The following is a 23,581-nucleotide window of genomic DNA, read 5'->3' as shown; positions in this document are numbered from 1 at the left end:
AAGTCTCTAGATACTCTGAGTTTTAGTGGTTGGAGGGAGGGAACGGTGGGTGTGGATGGGTGGTAGCGCCTTGCTTTCAACATTGTGGCATTTTTGTTGTTGCAGGAAAGATTTTGAAGTTTGCTCTTCTGGGCTGAGTTGCCTATCCCAGGTGTCAGCTCATTTGCAAGGCCTAGAGTCCTTGTTCATTCTTCCAGGGGTTGAGGGTGAGCAAACAGACCCACAAATGGCTTTAGTTGAGAGCATGGAATATGTAAGAAGAGAGATCAATAAAGCCACAGATGACTTCACTACCTGGAAGACACATCTGCTCACCCCAGGCAGCCAAGAAGGTGAGGACTGCTTTTCAGTAAGGGAGTAAAAGCCCAGTGTAGGAATGCTGTCGTATAGATTTAAGTCCACATTGTCCTAAAGAAACGTCGTTTTGTTCTAGATGTATCTGTTTAGGGTTCTAAGGCTAGAAAGTGTGGTTGGAGCCCATAGCTCTTTTATATATATATATATATAATTTATTTATCTTTGGTTGTGTTGGGTCTTCCATCTGCGCAGGCTTTTCTCTAGTTGCAGTGAGTGGGTGCTACTCTTCGTTGCCACGTGTGGGCTTCTCACTGTGGTGACTTCTCTTGATGGGAGCACATGCTCTAGGGCAGGCGGACTTCAGTAGTTGTGGCACGTGGGCTCAGTAGTTGGGGCTAGGCTCTAGAGCACAGGCTCAGTAGTTGTGGAGCACGGACTTAGTTGCTCCATAGCATGTGGGATCTTCCTGGACCAGGGATTGAACCCATGTCTCCTGCATTGGCAGGCAGACTCTTCACCACTGAGCCACCCGGGAAGCCCAAGCACATAGCTCTTAACTTTTGTTTGAGCACCTTGCTTCTGGGTTGCCATCACATTACTTACTTTATAGCACATGAGTAGGGAGAGGCTCACTGGCTATTCCAGAAAGTTCTCTTTTTGGCTGGAAAGCTGACAGTTCCTGTTTGGTTTAAGTTGGTGTTTATACACTCCATCTTAACTGTTTTCATATTTTTGGCATTCTTTCAGCAAAATTGTTTTAATACAAGGAAATGACCTTGTAGGTTTATCTACGCCAGGGATGTGTCTCACTCTTTATACCCAGCACAGCTTGACAGTGACTCAGCCTTAGCAGGTGCTTAGCTGGTGGCTGTTTGTTAAAATGACAAATGAGGATTGTTAGTAATTTCCAGAGGCACTGAAACCAATGATTGAGTTTTGAAAATTTGTTCTGCATCATGTTATTTTACTAGGAAACCAAATGCTGGATGAAGGGTTTGTAGAGGATTTTTCAGAGCAAATGGAAACCGCCATCCGGGCCATCCTTTGTGCCATTCAGAATTTAGCAGAAAGAAACAGTAAAAAAACAGAGGAGAGCACTGACCAGGCAAGACCCCAAGAAGAAGATGGTATGTCTAGAACCGGGAAAATACTAGTTTCTTACTTGATTTTTTCATTTGATGATCTGTTTTAAATATCTAAGGACAAATGTTGGAATAATTATTGGATGAATGGAGAGGAGAGTTTATTCTGTTATTCACCGTGTTGTTCTTTTCTGTGAATGAAAGAGACTGCAGGCTTCGAGAGCCTGCAGTTAGGACACCTCACAAAACTCCTGGAGGAGGACTTCTGGGCCGACGTGAGCACGTTACATGTGCAGAGAATCATTTCCGCTGTCTCTGAGCTGGTGGAGAGGCTGAAATCATCCGGCGAGGATGGTACAGCAGCCAAGCACACGGTAACCAGCGGATCCTTACAAGCTTCTCACTGTGCACATGGGCTGAGCAGAAGCAGAAAGGGTTTCACCTCACTCCACATAGTCTTCCCAAAGCAGGCCTCCTTGGCAGAATCACTAAGAATTTGATCTCTTTGTGCATGTAGACCTCACTGACCAACTTTGGAAAACTTAGCGCTTGCTTGCTAAGGATTACAATTGTCAGTGCAAAAATGATGGCAGTCTAGAGTACCTAGGATTGACGTACCTAGAATTCTTTCATATCCTAGTCACAGACTCCTGGGTGTTTGATGTTAATGGTGGATGTTACCGCCATAACTAAGGATTACTGGCCGTATCATGCAAACCCCCTTTCCCTTCAGTAAGCCAGGGGAGGATGACATTGTCATCTCCCTAAGTCCAGAGAAACAACTTACTTTATAGAACTTGTGTGTTATTCTGTTGCATTGCTTCCAGTGCGAACTTTGAATCCCAGCAGAATTTGTTTATAAACATACTTTTTGCTAAACAACCTTATTAACTAAATGTTAACAAGTAACTTAAGTCACTAAGAATTTGAAGTATAGTGTTGTGAGAGTTTGTGTGAACTAGGAGGAAATCCCAGTGAGCACGCGTGGTGTACCTGTGTGTAATTAAAATGTACCATTAGTGACATTTAATACACTCAGTGTTGTGCAGCCCCCATCACTGCCTGGTTACCCAGAGGAGACCTGGTGTGAGCAGGCCTTTCGATCTGTTTTGCCCCAGTTCTTCACCCAGTCCTGCCGCTTGTTGGTGCGCCTGGTGCCCATGCTGTCCAGGTACTCTGACCTCGTCCTCTTCTTCCTGACCATGTCTTTGGCGACTCACCGTAGCACTGCAAAGCTGCTCTCTGTGCTTGCCCAGATCTTTACGGAGCTTGCCCAGAAGGTAAGGACTGTTTACATGGAGCAGCAGGTACCCAAATATTCCACACCCATCAGTGTTTGGTTTGATGGGCTTTTATTCTGGACCTTCACAAATAGCAGGAGGTGGTTTGCCCTCCCTGTGAATTTCTTATGGCTTTGTTTATTCCCCTTTTACTAAGCTTGTTTCTACTAAAGTCTTGGTTTAGTTTCTACTAAAATCAGGTTTGTACTTTAGTTTCTACTAAAATCAGGTCCCTCACAGGGGGAGTTCCCTAGACTACAGAGTCCGCCTAAAGACTGTTGCTTTCTGTTCATGCCCTTCTCTCTCTGTCTCCAATTTGAAGTCTTCTGATAACTCTGAGCTAGACCTGTAGGGTAAATGAATCCTTGATGCTATTAAGCCCTGGTGGCTCAGAGGGTAAAAGAGTGCCTGCAATGTGGGAGATCTGAGTTTGATCTCTGGGTCAGGAAGATCCCCTAGAGAAGAGGAGCCTGGCAGGCTACAGTCCATAGGGTTGCAAAGAGTCAGACACAACTGAGCAACTTCACTTTAATGCTATTAAGTTGTAAGTCATTTATACTTATTCATGAAATGGTAATGGGGTTCTTAAGGTTAAGCGAGGTGGGCATCTTTAATAGGGAAGTCATTCCTTCATTCAGCCATGATCCCAGTGCTGTGAAAAGCATTGATACTGTAGAGACTGTAGACCCTACCCTTGGAATTCAGGCGCAGCAGACAGATCTAACAGACTCAGCATGGCATGGTAAGGCCAGTCACAGGGGTGTCTGGTTCCAAGATTCAGAGTGAGTGAGTCACTTGGCCTCAGTTTCCTCATTTGTAAAATGAGACTTGCATTTTTGTGAGAACCACCTTAAACTAAGTATATAGTTTTGTTTTGTTTTTCTTTTAATGTCCCTAATATTTTAAGATCTTTCCTGAATCTAAATATGGTACAGGTGAGATGCACTTAAAGAAGATAGGAATTTATAAACAGAAGGTGAGGTTTAGGTTTCTTGTAAACAGTCACAAGTTCTTAGTTTTGAGTATCTAAAATACTACAAAGGGATTAAAAAAAAAATTGGGAGGCAAGCCCTTGTCTCTAGAGGATAAGTATGTACCTTTATTGAGATCTGCCCCCTCTGTCTGATGAGCACTGAGCCAGTCTCACATCCCATCACTTCTGGAGGGAACACTGCATGCAGAAGACTGGCAGGACAGTATGCTGAGGGTGCCTCGAGGCTTGGGTTGGCTATGATTGTCCACTTGCACCATCGCTGTTGTCTGACAGGTTCTAGAATGACTGGCCTGTCAGACCTGTGTGTGTTTACAGACGGGGTTGTGAGGGTAGAAGTGGTTCTGATAAAAGCAGAGTGCTGCGAGCTTAGCGTCTGTCTCAGCTGCAGCAGTAATGTGCCCTGCGGAAGGACATCTGAATCTCCCTCCTTTTATGGCTTACTCTGCATGTGGCTAAACATATTTCTTTAAAATAGTGTGAGAAAGTGTTAGGTGCTCAGTTTAGTCTGACGCTGTGTGATCCCATGGACTAGCCCACCAGCTCCTCTCTCCATAGGATTCTCCAGGCAAGAATACTGGAGTACATAGCCATTCACCTCACTATCTTAACCAAAATGTATTTTCCAGTCACCTTTCTAAGAATACATGTCCTGAAAGTGAGTTTGCCTTTCCCTTAATTTTTTAAGTCTCTGTACTGTATTCCTGTTCTCTCTGAGGAGTGCTGAAGGAACTTGAAAACAGATTAGATACAGTGCTAAGATAATAGATCTAGGTTGTGAGTAAAGCGCTTAATCCATAGAAAGCTGTTTCTGTGTAACTCAGTCACAGTCAGTGTTTGTTGGTCTTGGATCTTGGTCTTGTTGTCAGCTTATTCATAGTACATTCTTATCCTCAGATTGACAAATATCTTGATAGCTTATACTTTTCTCTGGTAGAATTTCTGATTGAGAGCCATTATTTTCTTCTATTTCTTTTTCTAGTCAATTTCATCCCACACACTAGTATTTGATACTTATTTTTAGGCTACCTTCTGACATGAAATAGAGTTTTGTTAACTCTTCACAAGTGTTGCTATATCTCTAGACCCCATGCCATAGGGTTGCCAAGTGCCTTGGCAGCAGACAGCCCAGGCTGAGAGTGTCAGGTTACCTCAAGGGCGGGGGTGCTTTTTAAAAATTTTTTTGGCATTATAATTACTTCCCAGCAATAAAGAACTAGTGGTTCTTTAAAATGCTAGTGGTAAAGAACCTGCCTGCCAGTGCAGGTAGATGTAAGAGACTCAGGTTCGATCCCTGGGTTGGGAAAATCCCCTGGAGGAGGGCATAGCAACCTACTCCAGTATTCGTGCCTAGAGAATCCCATGGACAGAGGAGCCTGGTGGGCTGTGGTCCTTAGGATTGCAAAGAGTCAGACAGAACTGAAGCAACTTAGCCACACACACACGCACGCACTGTGACTTGATTTGAGGAACATCACAGAAAATTTTCCTTAATGAAAGAAAATGAAATCTCTCACTTACAGCATCTGCTTTCAAGTTGCTGTACCTCGAGGGTACATGTCTTCTCTCTTTCCTCTCTGGCTTACTAATTTGGGAAGTAGATAAAGAAGGACAAAACCCTTTTGGGATTTAGACACCGAGAGGGTTTACTCTCCCTCCCCACCCCTGGTGATTTGCTCCTTAAACACCATCCTAGTATATACCTCATTCAAATTTTTCTATTAGCAGAATGACAGATTACTATGTACCAGAGGCTTTCACAGTCAAAACCTCGTATATTAAATCTGACGTCAAGCTTTGAAACTGCATAATAATTTAGCACCAAAGAAGAAAAGATTGTCAAAAAGTCTCCTGTCCTTCCACCAGATATAAAATACTGAGCTAGATAAGAATTTATCATTTGTGTAGGGTATTTTTTCCTGTAGCAGGACTGGGAATCACTTCTTTATTGCATTTGTATGTAATGTTCACTCTTTATTTTCAAGGGATTTTGCCTGCCCAAAGAGTTTATGGAAGATTCAGCGGGAGAAGGGGCAACTGAATTCCATGACTACGAGGGAGGAGGGATTGGAGAAGGCGAGGGCATGAAGGATGTGAGTGATCAGATAGAAAATGAAGAACAGGTATGTTTTCATGGCCATGAAATATGTAAATTGGATGCAGAAGCATACACTCCTTTTCCAGTATTTAAATTACACATATAAATGTTTTTGCTATTAGATTAATGGTTTTCAGACTGATTTAGGTACCTTAGAATACTGGAGTTTAGGGAGTGGCTGTAAATTAAAAGCTTGAAGACAATAGAAAGGATATTTTGTAGCTCAGTCATTGGTTGACCTACAATTTGGGAAGGAAATAGTTTTTTGTTTTTTGGTTTTTTTAAATTTAATTTTATTTTTAAACTTTACATAATTGTATTAGTTTTGCCAAACTGAATTTGCCAAAATGAATTCGCCACAGGTATACATGTGTTCCCCATCCTGAACCCTCCTCCCTCCTCCCTCAGGAAATAGTTTTAAAATTTTTTATTTTAAATGGGAACATTTTTGCTGATTTTCTAGAGAACACTTTTGGTAGTGGTTCATTTAAGGACAAAAAGTTTGGCTATTTTAAGTAATGATTACATTAAACAATAGTGCCAGTGTTTGTTATTAATAGGTTTTATTGTTGTATGTCTTTGACATGTTCAGATTTTAAATATCTATATCCTTTTTTAGTTGGACTCAAGAATGCTTTTGAAATATTTAGATACTTTGGACTAAGATTCTTCTATTACTTTTTAAAATTCAACCTGCTTTGGATTTTTTTTTTAAATGTACTTTTAGTCATTTAGTCATTAGATTAATCAACTGTGACTTGAAGAAAGAACAGGTAGTGGAATTTCATTTTATCATCTGTATTCTAAATGTAAATTAGTCCACAAATTTCTATTTAAGGTATGGTCATACCTATTAAAAATAGAGAAACAAACCGATCCAGACTTCCTCTCTTCCTTTGAAGGGAGAATTGGAAAAATATAAAGAAACCAAAAGAATAATGCTCGCATTTATGTGGTTGAGCTCTTATGTACAGTGTGTGTGTCTGTGTGTGTGTGTATTGGCCTTTCTGTATTTCTCAAATTTAACTTAATTAGCATTAGCACCCAGTACTTTGTTAATGAGGAAAAAAATAAAGTAAAAGAAACCTAATAGAAAAGTACAAATCCACTGCAAAAAAACATTATTAAGTGGGATAAAAAAACTTTCAGAAGAATTTGGCAGTGTCTAATAAATTTTAAACTCTTTGTGTTCTTTGATCTAGGAATTCCATGTTTTCTCACAGAAATCTCATAAGGCCCCAAGATAAATATTTGTACAAGGGAGTGTATTTATATTAAAATGTTTATTACAGCATTATTTACACTGGTGAAAATTGTGAAAGAATCCATATATTCATCAGGAAGGAATTATTTTTAAATGATACTATTTATGCAGAGCAATACTATAGATAAACATAATGAGATAAGTTTTTAAGTATCAACATGGAAATATATCTAGGACATATTTTTTTAACTTTGAAAAAACAGATTGCACAACAGTTTGTAAAGAATGATCCCTAAAAATTCTTGTTTAAAAAAATGCTGGAGGCAGGTTTTGATATATACTGTATATATTATATTTCTAAGTGTCTGTTGGTGTACTTATAGATAAAATGATGTGCTAGAACATCACCAGTGGTAATTTCTTTGGTAATTTTGGAGGATGGGGGTGCCAGGGAAACATACTCTTTCTGTTTGGCTTAGAAATTTTTATATGAGATTGTATTACTTTTGTATCTTAAAAAGGACTTTTAAAATTCAACCATAATGGAAGAGATAGCAATCTGAATCTTTTGCCCAAAATATAATATAGATTGTGTAGGAATATGTAGTCTAAGGAAAAGTGAAGAAAATTGCATTTACTGGGGGAGGGATAAATTCAGAGTTTGGGATTAACAGATACACACTACTATATATAAAACAGATAAGCAGCAAGGACCTACTGTATAACACAGGTAACTGTATTTAATACCTTGTAATAACTTATAATAGAAAATGATCTGAGGAAGTGTGAGTGTATCTGAATCACTTTGCAATACATCCGAACCTAACATAACATTGTAAATCAACTGTACTTCAAATAAAAAGATAAAAAAGAAAGTAGTAGAGGGGGAAATTTACATCACAGTTGGGTAATGTCTATGAGAGATCAAAGTGACAAGATAGATATTAAATTTATATGCGGTGTAGTAAGTGAAATTTTTTTTTTATCCTACATACAGAATACATAGACTTTTTAAATATGTCTGGATTTTAAAAAAAGTTTATTCTCTAACAACGAATGCAAAATAACTAGAAATTAGTTAACAGAAATATTAAAGCAAGTCACAAATCATGTGCATTTTCTCTGTTGGTTCTTTTTTCTCTCCCCAGAGAAAATTTTATACCATTGACCTTGGCGCTTATATATTTATATTCTATTTAGAGCTGAATAAACATTAGTAACAGTATGTTCATTTATGTTATTTAATGCTTTTTTATTTAGGCAGAAGATACATTTCAGAAGGGTCAAGAAAAGGATAAAGAAGATCCTGACTCAAAATCAGACATTAAGGGCGAGGATAATGCCATTGAGATGTCAGAAGACTTTGATGGGAAAATGCATGATGCGGAGCTGGAAGAACAAGGTTTGAGATTATCTGCCATTTCATTCTTGTTTTTGAAAAGGGGCTATTTTCTCCAGGAAACCACATGTTCCCAATAAGTAGCCTAGTATATACTCTTGGAGCAAGTTGGTTACTCTGCATGACTGTGGTGGAAGCATGAGCATATGCTGCATGTATGCGAGTGTGTCAGGAGTCTCTAGTTCCTTGCGGAGATTCTGCTCTGAGTAAACTGAGACACTGGCTCTGATGTTCTGGCTGCTCCATGTGCCAGATGAGTGACCTGTGGTGTCCTCTAGGGAGAGCGAGGAGATGCACCCTCACCGAGCTTGGCTCTCAGCTCAAGTTGAATTGTTCTAGAGAGGCTTTTTTTTTTTTTAATATATATGTATTTTTTCTAATTGCAAAATCAGTAGACGTTGTTGTAGATGATTTGGGATAAAAATACAGAAACCAAATCAATACCATTGTACCTGTCACCCAAATCACTTAATTTTGGAGTATTTCCATTTATTGCATATATATTCACACACACAGAGACCATGAATGGTTCTATAGTCTGCTTTTTTCATTTAACTTATGAGTATTACATGTCATTGAAAATTACTTGATAATGATTTCTTACAGCACATTATCATCTGTCATGTTATTACCATAATTCAACTGTTGCCCTAAATTTCTATCCAAAGCTTAATTTGAAATACAGTGTGTTATTTTAAGTGAATACCTTACAGAAATGATAGCTAACCTCAGAGTAGAAGAAGGTATGCATGCCTAAGTAAGTGTAAGAGTATATAACCTTTGTCAAAGCAGACCTTGATCAAAGACAAAGGAAAGAAAAGTCTGGTTATTTGAGCAAGGAAAGAAAATTCTGGTTAATTGATCAAGACACATGATTTGAGATGTTGGACAGAATCATTGGCAGAGAATAGGTTGGAGGTGGGGAAGAACCTTGGAGATACTGTAGACCACCCTTGATCATTTCCCAGGTAAGAAACCAAAACCCAATGAGGTTGCTGGGACCCATAATGAACTCTCCCAGCACCAGAATGAGACATCCTGACAGCTGTTCTACCACCCTCCTTACAGTCCTTTACTATCACACACCCCAGACCTCCTTTCTCCTCCAGTCTGCAGACACAGTAGGAGTGCTTCAGGACACCTAAAAGCATCTGCCTGTAGGGTGTTCTGCAGAATTGCAGCACATCCCAAGTAGGATCCTGGCCGGGTCCCTGCCTCTCCCACACACACAGGAACAGATTAGTCTGGGGATCTGCCGAACTGAGCTGAGTGCCTTCCCTTTCAGAAGAAGATGAAGAAAAATCAGATAGTGAGACTGGAGACCTAGATAAACAGATGGGCGATCTGAATGGTGAGGAAGCTGACAAACTAGATGAGCGGCTTTGGGGTGATGATGACGATGAAGAAGATGAGGAGGAAGACAGTAAGACTGAAGAAACAGGACCAGGAATGGATGAGGTAAGTAGAAGATTCCCCCATCACTCTGTCCCCATGGTGAGAGGGGCAGTCATCCTACCCACTACCGCTCCCTGTCGTTCATTGCTCTTTCTTTTCTGTCTTGGTTTTTCTTCCCGTCTCTATTTTTCTGTTTTTTTCCTGCTGTCTAGATTTTTTATTATATTCAGGGCTCAAAGAGTAGCCTGACCTGAGGCATCCCTTGTGTTACGGAGGAGGGAAATTGGAGCACTCGTTAAAGATGCTGTATCTCATTCTGCCAGTGGTCACCACACTTGCCCAGCCCTGAGCTTAGGGGACCCCAGGGCTGGGTGTGATGCATCCCGCAGCTCAGACACCCCTCCCCACCCTGCTGTTCACATGCCTGCTGTCACTGCTGCCACCCGGGCTGTCCTGCCTGTTCCCTCCAGGATGATAGGCGTGCCCCGTCAGCTGGATGGTTCCATGGGATTGGCCCAGCACGTGTCTGGGAGCCGCGTTAGACAATAAATGAAAGCAGTGTTTTAGATTGAGAGTGATGATGTTGTGTTTTTTCTTCCTCTGATATTTAGGAAGATTCTGAGCTTGTAGCTAAAGATGACAACTTAGATGCTGGCAAGTCAAACAGAGAGAAAACCCGGCAAGATAAGAAGGAGGAAAAGGAAGAAGCAGAAGCTGATGATGATGGACAAGGCCAAGACAAAATTAATGAACAAATAGATGAGGTAATGAGGATTCAAAACCCACCTGCTCTTCTCACTCAAGGCCAAGGCCACTGCAACGCACAGCTCCCAGGGTGTCTCAGGACGTATTTTTTCCTACTTACCATTTGTTTTCCCACTGCCTCATAAAGGAATGTGTCATAGAGCCTCTTAACTGAACATAAAATATCTAATCACTGGTTACCGATGAGATGAGCTTTGTTCTGTTGGGACTCATGGTATAGTTCAGAAACTAAAACCCACCATGCTTTTGTATATTTCTTCCATAAACTTCCATGTCCTCTTTGAAATAGGTAACACAGCACCTCCTATCTATGGAGAATGTGCACAAAAAGTGAAACTTGACATTCCAACATGAAAACTGTAAAAAAATATTGGTAAAATTCTAATGTGTGCTGGTAATTTTAGAGCAGAGACATTGTATTCTCTCAGCATAAGGACAGTTGACCCTTGGGGGCACTGACCACCTGCAAGGCTGGAAATCTGTGTGTAACTTTATAGTTGGCCCTCTGCACCCATGGACTCTTCAGCCTCAGGTCCTTAACAGCCACAAGTCTCTGTGGTACCATAGCACATATTTATTGAAAAAAATCCACATAAGTGGTCTGAATAAGTGGACCTGCACCATTCAAACCTTTGCTGTTCAAGAGTCAGCTGTGTTTAGAGCTAGTTATGTGTGAATGTTATTCTTTTTAAAAGTTTACTTTTATTTTTCCTGATCTCTGTTGCCCAAAGAGGGAATATGATGAGAACGAGGTGGATCCTTACCATGGCAACGAGGAAAAGCTGCCTGAACCTGAGGCCTTGGACCTTCCAGATGACTTGAACTTAGACAGTGAAGACAAGGATGGTGATGGGGACACTGACCATGAAGATGGAGAAGGTGTGTCTTTTAAAACATAAAGGGCCTGTTGAAAGTCACTGCAAATGAGCAATAACTGATTCCTTTTCAGGCCAGCGTCATGGCCAGCTCATTATCATGTCTGATCAGTGTAATTCCAGCTTGATAAGATCACTTGCTTTTTCTTTGTTGCATTTCTCCTCCAAGTAGACCTGAAGCCTGTAGCCAGCTGGTCTTCGTCACTCCAGTCATCTCCCGTCCCGTATTTCTCTGCCTCTGTGTCTGGGTGGTACTGTCACTCACGGTTCTACCTCCTTCCTGGTTCACTGTGGGCCCCCTCTCGTGGATTGGTATAAACACTGTGCAGTCCAGGTAGAGTCAGGCCTCTTGCAGAGCCCAGTTACTAGCTTTCTGGTGAAAGTTTTGTTTGTTTTTAATTAATTATTTTTGACTGTACCATGCAGCTTGCTGATCTTAGTTCCCTGGCCAGGAATTGAACCTGGGCAGCTGCAGTGAAAGCACCAAGTCCTAACCACTGGACTGCCAGGGAATTGCCTCCTAGGAAAGTTATTGATTGTTGTGCTTATATTGTGTGTTTAGGCTGAAATATGAAATCATAATGGGAAGTGAAATTGAATAATCCCAAGAGAACTCACTTGGCACAACAGGAACCCAGTGCTTCTGTCCCCCGCTGTTCCCTCTGAGTGTGACTCCCTTAGGGAGTGCTTCCTGGTGTCAGGAGGTGGTGTAGGTGATGCTGCTGTGACGGAGACCCTGTCATGATAGGTCACCAGACAGGAAGGTAGCAACAGCCTCACTTAGCTTCTTAGTGAGGCAGTTACATATTTAGAAAGCTATTAAAAACACCATATTAGAACAAAAAGAGCATATTACAAAAGAATAAATAGAGGTACTATTTATGTGAAAATTTGCTAAAAGAAATAGTACTATATATTGTTTATGGAGCATCAAATGTATGAAAACACAGAAATAATTTACGGTAACTTCAGGTTATGAGCTCTGAGGAAGGAGGAAGATCAGAGACATCCAGAACCCTGACAGTTGTGTCCAGAACTATTTTATTCCTTAAATACAAGTGACAAATATGATACACTTGTTGGCAAAATATTAACATCTCTTAAATCTAGGAGGTGAGTATATGGCTCTCATAAACGTAAAATGCCTTTTTCACATTTGAGGTATTTGATAACCTGTGCTTAGAACATTCTTCGCCCAGTGAATCTCTAGTTCTCCTTTTTAAGCATAGTATAAGCTGTTGCTTCTAAGGCACTTTTCATTACCTTATAATACTGGAAGCTTATTTCAACCTTAAATTCAACAGTCAAGCAAGCATAAAATTAAAGTTCACTGAGAATTGAATAAGCTATTTTGCCCTAGAAAAATATCCAGGCTCATTTTAAGCTACTATGTATATAAACTAAGAAGCAATTACTGTGAACAAGTTATCTTTATACAGTTCTTTTCCATTTACAGTTACTGCAAAATACTGGCTATGTTCCCTGTGTTGTATAATACATCCTTGAGCCTATCTTACATCACCAATCTGTACCTAACACCTCCTGCTCCTGTCTTACTTCTCCCCTCCACACAGTGATAACCACTAGTTTTTCTGAGTCTGAAGAATAAATTATTTTAAAGAATTATTTACTAACAAAGTAATTGATTTCTGAAGTATCCAAATTACAGAAAAGCTCTTTTAAACAAAACTTTTTCAAACAGGATTGTTCCCATTTGAATATATGTTGTATTTTCTGTGTATGGTAAGGAATGACATCCATTAGTTATTCCTAATGATAATTGAAAATTAGACTAGCATTTCCTGTCTGTTCTAAAATATTCCTATTGTAGTGGTGGCTTTTTGGATTTTTAATGGATATCCAAACAGTTGTATGCAATATATAAGCATAGTGAAGAGCAGATGTAGCTAGATTCTTCTGTGAAGGGTTGGTCAGATAATAAACACATCAGTCTTTGCCAGTCATAAGCTGCAACAGAGTCGCAGATCCTCAGTTCTGCTCTTGTAGTGTGAAGTCAGCCATAGGTAATACAAAACGGATGGAGTATATTGTTCACATCGGTGAACAATTGGATGCAGCGGTGTTCCAGTATAACTACTCGCAGAAATATGTAGATGGCCAGATTTGGGCCACGGACCATAGTTTGCCAACTTCTGGTCTGAGAATGATAAAAAGATGCTTGTGTAACTATATCTCGTCTTAAGAAATCATATTGTTAATAGTTTTTAAATTCTGCATTCTTTCTTTTGTTTAATCTGTCCAGAAGAGAATCCTTTGGAAATTAAAGAACAACCAAAGGATACTGAAGAACCAGGTCATGAAGCTGAGGACATAAATGAAGAGACTGAGGCTGATCAGGATGAAGGTCAGGCTCAACCCCAGCCTGAGGGAGGCCACAGTGAAGATGACAAGGGGGAGGAGGGAGAGGAAGAGATGGATACCGGAGCTGACGACGGAGACCAGGATGCTGCCGAGCACCCTGAAGAGGACACAGAGGAGGCTCCACTGTCCTCGGAGGACAAGGACAAAGACACCAGTGAGGAAAGCCCACAAAAGGACACACCTGTTGACCAAGGTCTCCAGCCTCAGGTATCACGGCGGATCTGCCTTGTCCTGTATTCAAAGTGATAATGATGAGAAGAGTACCATCTTCTCGCTAGACTCTCTTAGGATGCTTTACCATGAGCAGGTGACAGCGCCAAGCAGTTTTCGGTTTGTGGCTGATCCCCTCTCTGCAGCTCCTCTTGGTGAGGAGAGGGACCCTCACTTCATCTTCTCCCCTCAGAGCATTTAATGCTATTTGATTTCCTTGCAGACGCAGGAAAAAGAAGAAGGGGAGAACTCTGACATGGAGGAGCCGGTGCCAGAGCCCACGGAGAGGAAAGAGCACGAGTCCTGTGGGCAGACGGGCTTGGAGAGCGTGCAGAGCGAGCGGGCTGTGGAGCTGGCTGGGGCCGCGCCTGAGAAGGAGCAGGGCAGAGAGGTGAGGGCCTCGTCTCCACCAGCCGCCTCTTGGGAGAGCCTCCTCTTCTGTGTGAAACCACGTTCTGTTCAGCAGCAGTGATTGCTGCGTAATGTTTTTTTGTTGTTGACATCTAAAACTCCAGCTCCCATTCTTTAAGAAAATGGTCGTACACCTATATTTATATGGAACAACCCCCAGAATATTTTTACACGCTGTATTTAAGTGATGTGCTTAATGAGAAAAAATTACTAGAGTGTAGTTCTCTGTGGGAGAATCAGGTTCAAATTCTGTTTTTGAAGCTCCTAAGCAAAGAAGGGTTGACTTGAGGTTTCATGCAGTGATATGGGTCTAGCAGTGCATCCTTTTTCCTTACTGTTCACCAGGCTGCCAAACATTTTAATTTGAAAAGCAAAACACTTCTTCATTCCTTGATGTGGGGTGATGTGTCTTTTGTAGCTGCAGTTGGGGCGTTGGTAGTCTGGAGGGAGCCCTGGAAGTCAGGGGGCCTGCTGCTCAGTGGTGTCTCTGGACGACTCCCTTGGTCTCTGGACCCCCATTTTCTCAGCAGTAATTACAACTGTTTATACCTCTCTTACCCTTCCAACCCATTTACTCAGCATCCGTTCATGAAGTGCTGAGCATTTCATTACTCTGGTAGATCTTCACAGTGGCCCTATAAAATAAATATTATTGTTCTTTCTGTGTTCTCCATTTTGTATCTGAGTTAAATAAGCCCCCGTAAAGTTAAATGACAGTCTCGAGGGTACCCAGCTGGTTGATGATGAGGCCTCATTTCTGATCGAGGTCTGTCCTGCTTTCAGAGTAAGCCAAAGTTCCCCAAGAGGGTACCAGACAGGTCTAGGTGCTTCTGTTTCTGTGCACAGGCCAGAACAGTGAGTTCCAGAGCAGACAGGCAGGTGTGGTCACAGTCATCCCCTGGGCTCCAACAGGGATTGATTCCAAGACCCCCACGGATACCCAAATCCACGGCCGCTCAAGTCTCTTATGTAAACTGGTGTATTGCAATGGGTCTTCCGTGTCCGCAGATTCAGAGGGCTGGCTGCACGTGACTGAGGGGAATTGTACACAGCGCAGTCTGTAGCCAGGTGCTTATTCCGCTTCCTGCCCCTCACTCTCTGTGGCTTGGATTTCACAGGAACACGGCAGTGGAGCTGCGGATGCAAACCAGGCAGAAGGCCACGAATCAAGCTTCATGGCACGAATGGCCGCCCAGAAACACACCAGGAAAAACACACAGGTCTCTATCGCTCTTCAGCTAAACTTAGGTGAAGGCTGCGTGTAAGATAATGCTCCAGATATACTGGTTAAAAAAAAAAAAATGCCCAGCCTTTGCTGTCCCACCATGATGGCATCCTTGGTTAGCAGACCAGGACTGCCGGGCTTCTTCCCTTTTTCTTGGTGGGGATGGACAAACGCATATCCTGATCCTGTGATGCTCTTGTTCTGGAGCCTAAGAACCAAGTGGTGTTGCCAAGCTACTAACCAGTAGCACTCTGTTCACTGTCCATTCTCCTCTGTGTCTGGTTTCTTTAATTCTATTCAGTTCTGTCCTATCCTATCCTGATCCTGTTTTATTTAGCTGCACCGCATAGCGTGTGGGATCTTAGTTCCCTGACCAGGGATTAAACCTGGGCCCCAGCAATAAAAGTGCTGAGTTCCAGCTGCTGTAACACTGACAAATTCCCTATTTTCTGTTTTAAATACAAGATTTTAAAAGTGGGGTGCTATTTATGGATGTGACATAAAATCAGTCTATAGAAACCAATGCCCTAGAAAGCTTCCGTTTTATCCCTGTGCTCAAGCCACCCAAGGGACTGTCCTCAGAGCATATTGGTACTACCAGTCTTGTCTTCTAAGAGATTTACTGCATATGTAGCATATGAATGGATGTTTGTGTGTGTGAGAGAGTGTCTCTTTGCCTTTATTTCAGATATAAAAGTATATCATAGAGATTGCTCTGTGTATTTAGAGATCTTCCTATCAACAGCTGCATTGAATTCCACTCTTGTATGGCTGTACCTAATTTATTTAATCAGCCCCCGAGGATAAACGTTATTTTTATTTTTTGTGTGTTACAAAGTTCTGATGAATTTCCTCGTATTTCCCACAGAGTTTTAAGAGGAAACCTGGGCAGGCCGACAACGAACGCTCCCTGGGTGATCACAGTGAGCGTGTGCATAAGAGGCTGAGGACCATGGACACAGAGAGCCGCGCCGAGCAGGACCCGGCCCAGCCCCGGGCCCAGGTGGAGGACGCAGAAGCATTTGAGCACGTCAAACAAGGCAGCGAGCCCTACGATGCACAGACCTACGGTACAGAGCTGGGGGGGCCTCCCTCGCTCATCAAGCTCTGTGAGCACTTATGCTGACTGTGTCTGCCAGGTGTTGTTACAAAGTCATCTTAAGAGGGAGGGGAAACGACCTTTCAAACGAGTTTCCTTTTAATAAGAACTGTGCAGATATACAATTTGGTTTTGAAATAAAGGTATCTGTAGCCAAGTGCAGGGTTTCAGTGCTCAGGGTTCTGGGTCTAGTGAAGCCTTTTAAATATTATTGGTGACGGTTGGCTATCCAAACCCAGCACTGATCTCAGGGATCTGAGTAGCAGACGTTTCTTCACTGTCACTCTGCAGTGGTTCAGAACGTAAGTGACAAAGAAAACAAGATCTCAGTATAGGAAGTCAGTCATCACTCAGTCTCCCCTCCGAGCTCTCTGGGTGACTTTTCACTGTTTCGTTCCTAACGTAAGCTGGTATTGATAATATGACACAGAAAGGACTGCTCTCCTGTGGATTACTCTCTTCTCTTCCTGTCCCCACCTTTAAGAAAATGAAGCAGAACCGACGACAACTGCCATACATGGGGCTTTTATGTTGTGCCTAGCACTGTTCTGAGCTTTGCAGCCTGATTCCTCTAGTAATCTCGAGCTAGGATGCCTCCATTTTATCAATCAGCATCCTGAGGCCAAAGAGGTTTAAGGACTTGTCCAGGGTCACGATGCTGGGATACCCACGTTGTCTTTCTGTCCCCCCTACCCTCCACTGTTATACTTCATCACTACAGTTTCTCCACCCATAACTTGGCAATGAGGATAATTCCATTAGCTGCTCTGAGTCATGCGCTCAGCACGTTTATTCTGGTTCAGTCTCTGATCATAGCAATAAAAACCCAGCAGCTAAACATCCTGTTCTGTGGTCACATATATGGTTACACCATATCCTTATAGTTTCTGGGGAAAGCAAGGAAATAAGACACTTAGGTCAGCAGCTCACAAAGCCAAGTACTGTGTCCAGTGTCCAGGCCACATAACTAGTCAGTGGTAGAATCTCTGACCAAAAGCACACCCACTCTCAAAGACTGTTCTGCAAAGAGCTAAGCTTTCTATTTGTATGCGCTTTGTTGGCAGATGTGGCCAGCACAGAACAGCAGCAGTCTGCAAAGGACTCCAGCAAGGCTCACGAAGAGGAGGAGGTAGAGGATACCTCCATGGACCCGGAGGAGCAGGAGGAGCTCAGAGCGGTAGACACAGAGCCACTGAAGCCAGAGGAGGTCAAGTCAGGGAGCACGGCCCAGCCAGGTGAGTGAGTTCTGTGGTGAACACCCCCTTCCCACCTAAGCTCCTTGACTCTCGTGCTGTTGTCTTGCCTGGTCTGTTCTTTTTACGTCCTAACCCATGACTTAGATACTCATGTGCCCATAGTAACTCCCCTGTACATACTTCCTTTGGGAGTAGAAAGGTGGGGGAGTGGTGTTACAGGTCACTGACATTCACGGAGAAGCCCAAGTTCCAGACAAAATCCTGGCAGTCTTTCTTAAATATGTAGAAGAAAACAGAACAGTGCACATACTCCAGTTATAACCAGAAGAGATTCTTGATTACTAGAGAAACAGTATTTTTAATTATAAAATATGCAATGTTAGCATAAAATGCAATAAAACGTTTAAAGAACTAGGGAAATGCATGTGAGAAAGTAACACTAACTTCTTACATTTTATAACTGTTCCATTTCATAACCGACCCCAAGTGCTATTACCAGGCAGTTCATTTTTTTTTAATGTATTCAACACACATGGAAAGAGAACATCAGCAATGAAATAAATGCAAATTCAAAATAACCTGCTAAATTCAACAACTGCTGCTTCTGCTTGCTTCTTCTCAGGGGCGTTAGGATCACAGACTGCCATTATGTGACAGTAAAGACATAGCTCTGTGATTAGATCTTCCTTGATTCAAATCCAGACTTTGTCTTACTTACTTTATAGGTGGAGGCAAATTATTTGTCTTTGCCACAGCTTCCTCATCTATAAGATGGAACCATGATTTTAATTTTTATCAGTGTTCTGCATGCACACAGTTTAATGAATCACACAGTTCTACAAGGCTTGTCAGGGTTAAACAGTTTCCCCTACTTTCCCCTCCCCAGAACACAACAGGGTGGGGATAGAGGGGAGTTAAGGGAGTGCGAATTGGCAATGACTGTCTCAGAGAGAAAGAACACAGGGAGCTGACATGTTAATGTGCCTGGAGGTCTGAGCGACTGTAAGATTGACATGTGACTGAAGGCTCAGTCTTCATTCTGATGTTATGGTAAGTAAAACTCGGTCCTTGTGTGAGAACAGGCTCTGAAGAGATGGAGATGGAGACCCAAACTGTTAAATCAGAGGAAGACCAACACCCCAGGACAGACCCATCACACGAGGAAACAGAGAATGAGAAACCAGAGAGAAGCCGAGATTCCACCATTCACACAGCCCATCAGTTACTTGTGGACACGATTTTCCAGGTCCTAAAACTTTTAACAGATCACCACTTTAATAAGTTGACAATATGGAATTATAAGTTGCCTTTAATTCTTAAAAACTTTATAAGCATCTGGTTGTTTGGGGGCTTCATATCGTATCAATCTTTCAAGGAGTACTGTTGGTATGACATACTTCTGAGTGTGTCAAGTAACACACTGGGCAGGTGTGTGAGCACCTCTCTGAGCAGGTAACACACTTCGAACAGCCAATCCTAGAGTCACTGTGGGAGGTCTGTGTCCTTACCTGGCCACGGTGGGGGGCCTGGCCCTCTTCTCAACATTCACCAGCCTTGTGTTGGGAGCCTGCAGGTCAGTTAAGTTTATGTTGGTTAAGCAGTAAGCATCTTTGACTTAATGCTTTCATGTAGGAAGAACCAATTAACTGAGTTTTCCCAAACTGTTTGACTTAATGGTAGTCTAGATTAATCAAAGAACATTTCTGTTATTGATACCTTCCTGGGTACTTTGGGATTTATTAATGTTCAGAATTTCCTTTTTCCATCTTACCCTCAAAAAAATGGGAAGGAGAAGAATAGTTGTCTGGCATCTTTTGTGCCATTAAATTTGCTCAAGTTTTGCATCTCTGTGGGAGTTCATACTGCAGGGAAGAAGGCAACCAAGGATAATGAATTAGTGATTCCAACCTGGGTCTCCTCTATCTGTGACTTTTCCCTCTTAGCCCTTCTTAAAAGATGTCAATGAGCTAAGACAGGAGCTGGAGAGACAGCTGGAAACATGGCAGCCACATGAATCTGGAAACCCAGAAGAAGTAAGTCACTGGTCTTTCACTAAATAGCTTGACTTTCTAAGATGCAGCAAACTTAATAGGTTCTTAACTCCAGTTACCTTGGGAAAGGAAAGGAAAGTGGAAAGTGAAGTGGCTCAGTCGTGTCCGACTCTTTGCGACCCCATGGACTGTAGCCTACCAGGCTCCTCTGTCCATGGGATTTTCCAGGCAGTAGTACTGGAGTGGATTGCCATTTCCTTCTCCAGGGGATCTTCCTGACCCAGGGATTGAACCCAGGTCTCCCGCATTGTAGACAGACGCTTTACCGTCTAAGCCACTAGGGAAGTCCAGTATATGAAGAATATAATTTTAAAGCCTGCTTTGCCACTAGATGTACAGCTTAATTAAAACAAAAACTGATGTTTCATTTTTTAACTTCCATTCCTCACTCTGTAATGGAAATAATAGAGGTGACAGTGGTTGAGATGTGGGACAAAAGTCTAATACTATGTCACTGTCTGAATAGACCACCAGGAACACTGCCAGCTGGCGTAAAGTGGAAGTGTGGATTAACCGAGAGTTTCCTTTTTAGTGAGCTTGCGCCCTAAATTCATTGTATATATGTATACACAAATCGATCTGTCTTCATTCTCATCACATGTATGTAATGATTGCTGTGCCATAATTGGCCTAAAAAAAAAATGGAGCTTTGTACCCAGGAAATAAGCACACTGTTAAGGGTGTTACTTGAGAGGTTTGCCCTTGTCACTTTTGCTTTTGAAACGAGACCCTGAGAACCCATGATTTAAGTGGCTGGATCTCCTGACACCAAAATAAACCATCACAGCTCCCTCTCCATGTGAAGGGTACACATTATATACCCCTCATAGGAGATGTGAATAAGGCACTGATCTGGTCATGAATTCCAATCTTTTACTGCCTTATTGAAATTTCATTCTTTCGCACTGGAACTGTGAATTAGTGGCTTTGGTGAAAGAGGAGACATTTTAAACCAAGTGAATCAGCTTGCCGAGAGAAGCAAGTTGTTTTCTTCTGCTTTGCTTCAAGCCCTGGTCTTGCTGTAATGACCTTGCCTGGCTCTGACATTCTAAAGGCACCTTGCACATTGTTGTCACAGGAGAAGGCCGCAGCGGAGATGTGGCAGAGTTACCTGGTCTTAACTGCGCCTCTGTCACAACAGCTGTGTGAACAGCTTCGTCTCATACTGGAGCCAACCCAGGCCGCCAAGCTGAAGTAAGTCTTCTGCACTGGAGGCACTCGTGGCGCCCTGAGGAGATGCCAGCGTCGCCTTTCCTGCTGCGCCTAGCACCGGCCAGCTGTGGTGCTGGCGTCTAGGTGGCCATTCCTGCTGCACAGGCACCAGTGTGGCGTCCTTACCTTGTTGCCATGTTGTTGTCTCTACAGAGAAGCTTCTGTGACTAGTTAATCAGATGAGGAGACTGGCTGAACGTTGGCAGGGTGTGCTGCTCACCCTCTACATGTTGGGTCACTCACTCGCTGCACGCATCACTCACCTAGATCTTTCCAAAGTGAAAGTGAAGTTGCTCAGTTGTGTCCGACTCTTTGCGACCCCATAGACTGTAGCCTACCGAGGTCCTCTGTCCATGGGATTTCCCAAGCAGTAGTACTGGAGTGGGTTGCCATTTCCTTCTCCAGGGGATCTTCCCAACCCAGGGCTCAAACCCAGGTCTCCCGTGTTGTAGACAGACGCTTTACCATCTGAGCCACCAGAGAAGTCCAAAGGGGTGTCCAAAATCAAGAGTTTTAGAACAGAAAAGAGAATCCAACACTTAACAGTCAATGCAAACATATTTTTTTTTCCTTTTTAAAAAGTGTTTTACATTTTCTAAAAGGACCTAATCATTATTGCCACATACATATCTGTTTGCTGCTGATCAAGAAGATCCCGGCAGTCTCAGTTGACAGTAATACTTCATTGTGCCAGGATACTGGTTATTTGGTGTAATTGGCTGTCGGGTACTGTTACTGTGCTTTTAGCTCTAATCTTTGTTCTGTTTGGTTAAATTTAATAGAGGGGACTATCGAACTGGGAAGCGACTGAACATGCGGAAGGTTATTCCATACATTGCCAGCCAGTTTCGGAAAGACAAGATTTGGCTTCGAAGAACCAAGCCTAGCAAACGGCAGTATCAAATCTGTCTGGCTATCGATGACTCTTCCAGCATGGTGGACAACCACACCAAACAGGTAAGGAGTAGCGGTGCCGTGACGGTTTGATGGGCCACCGGGCGGAAAGCACTGTGGAATACCAGTCAGTTCTGAGAATGTGAGACCATATTTGAGAAGACCTAAACGTTAAACAGTTCGAAAGCAATTTCAGGATGTCCCTAAGACTGTGGTCTCTTAGACTGTAGATCTTTTAGATTATTGTATTTCTTAGCCTTGCTGTGCAGCTGTCTAGCTGCAGGGTGAGTCAGTCCGACAGTGTTTATTTTCCACAAAACATGACGCACTGTACTGTTTTAGACCATGCACAATTTAGTATCTGAATATCTCTGATTTTTCTAAGAAAAAGTCTTCAGTATACATTTCTTTAAGTCTATGTAGAGTTAGTGTTCTGTCAGTATTAACAGGGCTTAGGAGCCTGGGTAGAGTTCCCTACAACCCCACCCACCGTCATGGACATGGAGAGTGGTGGGAGGTTCCGCAGTGATACCCAGCATGAGCCAGTGAGTAACCTAAAGTCTGTACATACACTTTACTGGGAAACAAAAGCATACCATCTAAACCTGGGTTCAAGTCTCAACTCCCCACTTAGTACATGACTTTGGGCAGGTAATTTTACTTCTTAAAAAAGGATTATAACAATACTTAACTCAAACTCATAGTTATGAAGACTAAATGAAATAACATATATAGAGCACTCGGTTCAGTGCCAGGTACTTGATACATGTTCAGTAGGTGTTAGTTGCTATAAATATCATCTTCTTTTCAGTTGAATTTAAATTCTAAAACTATACCATCATGTGTGCATAGATTAGAATAAATAGGCTAATAAAATCTTTTATCCATGAGAGATTATGTAGTCAAAAAAGCAGGGGGAAACCATAATTTGTGGACCAAGTTTCCGGAGATCACTTTTACTGGGTAATGCTAAAGCAGACCTTTCCTACTACTATAACGGATACTGGGTTTTGGTGCCTGTGGCATTAGCCAGGGCCGAAGACTACCAAGGCCTCCCAGTTGGTGAACAGCCATATTGATAGTGTTCCTCTGTGTGCCATACCAAAGAAATAGCATTTCCTGTGGGACTCGTCGTATAAAGAGTTGAAAGGCATTGGTGTCAAGAATACCCTGATGCCTTCAACCCTCTGTTTTCTGTTTTACAGCTTGCCTTTGAGTCTTTGGCCGTGATTGGAAATGCTCTAACCCTTCTGGAAGTCGGTCAGATTGCAGTATGCAGGTAAAGGTGCCTTTTAATCCCTTTGGGAAACCCAACCTTTTTTGCTGTGACAAAAGGTAATTCCCATTGTTTGGTTTTTCTCCTCCAAGTTTTGGAGAGTCTGTAAAACTATTACATCCATTCCACGAACAGTTCAGTGACTACTCAGGGTCCCAGATTCTGCGGCTCTGCAAATTCCAGCAAAAGAAAACCAAGATTGCTCAGGTAAGTTGATGAGATCACATGTCTTCTGAAGT

At 42.4% G+C, this 23,581-nt stretch overlaps 1 protein-coding gene across 3 annotated transcripts in view; it reads left to right on the top strand.

Annotated features, from left to right (window-relative positions):
* The window catches only part of MDN1 (midasin AAA ATPase 1), a 140,340-nt gene that overhangs the window by 112,382 nt on the left and 4,377 nt on the right, over positions 1-23,581 (top strand). For 2 of the 3 annotated variants that reach the window (XM_045161956.1, XM_045161955.1), the window contains exons 80-99: positions 106-332; positions 1,269-1,424; positions 1,584-1,753; positions 2,498-2,659; positions 5,636-5,773; positions 8,213-8,354; positions 9,637-9,809; positions 10,358-10,510; positions 11,243-11,390; positions 13,650-13,975; positions 14,202-14,369; positions 15,508-15,609; positions 16,483-16,684; positions 17,778-17,948; positions 18,992-19,155; positions 19,853-19,942; positions 21,039-21,154; positions 21,955-22,129; positions 23,272-23,345; positions 23,435-23,549. In XM_045161956.1, the coding sequence (XP_045017891.1) occupies positions 106-332; positions 1,269-1,424; positions 1,584-1,753; positions 2,498-2,659; positions 5,636-5,773; positions 8,213-8,354; positions 9,637-9,809; positions 10,358-10,510; positions 11,243-11,390; positions 13,650-13,975; positions 14,202-14,369; positions 15,508-15,609; positions 16,483-16,684; positions 17,778-17,948; positions 18,992-19,155; positions 19,853-19,942; positions 21,039-21,154; positions 21,955-22,129; positions 23,272-23,345; positions 23,435-23,549 (3,172 nt within the window). The remainder of the gene's footprint in view (positions 1-105; positions 333-1,268; positions 1,425-1,583; positions 1,754-2,497; positions 2,660-5,635; positions 5,774-8,212; positions 8,355-9,636; positions 9,810-10,357; positions 10,511-11,242; positions 11,391-13,649; positions 13,976-14,201; positions 14,370-15,507; positions 15,610-16,482; positions 16,685-17,777; positions 17,949-18,991; positions 19,156-19,852; positions 19,943-21,038; positions 21,155-21,954; positions 22,130-23,271; positions 23,346-23,434; positions 23,550-23,581) is intronic. The other variant, XM_045161957.1, reaches the window with a different exon arrangement.

This window comes from Bubalus bubalis, chromosome 10, assembly GCF_019923935.1.
Source record: "Bubalus bubalis isolate 160015118507 breed Murrah chromosome 10, NDDB_SH_1, whole genome shotgun sequence".
Taxonomy (NCBI): Eukaryota; Metazoa; Chordata; class Mammalia; order Artiodactyla; family Bovidae; genus Bubalus; species Bubalus bubalis.
Note: the sequence above shows the minus strand (reverse complement) of the source record. Positions and strands in the feature narration are given on the sequence as shown.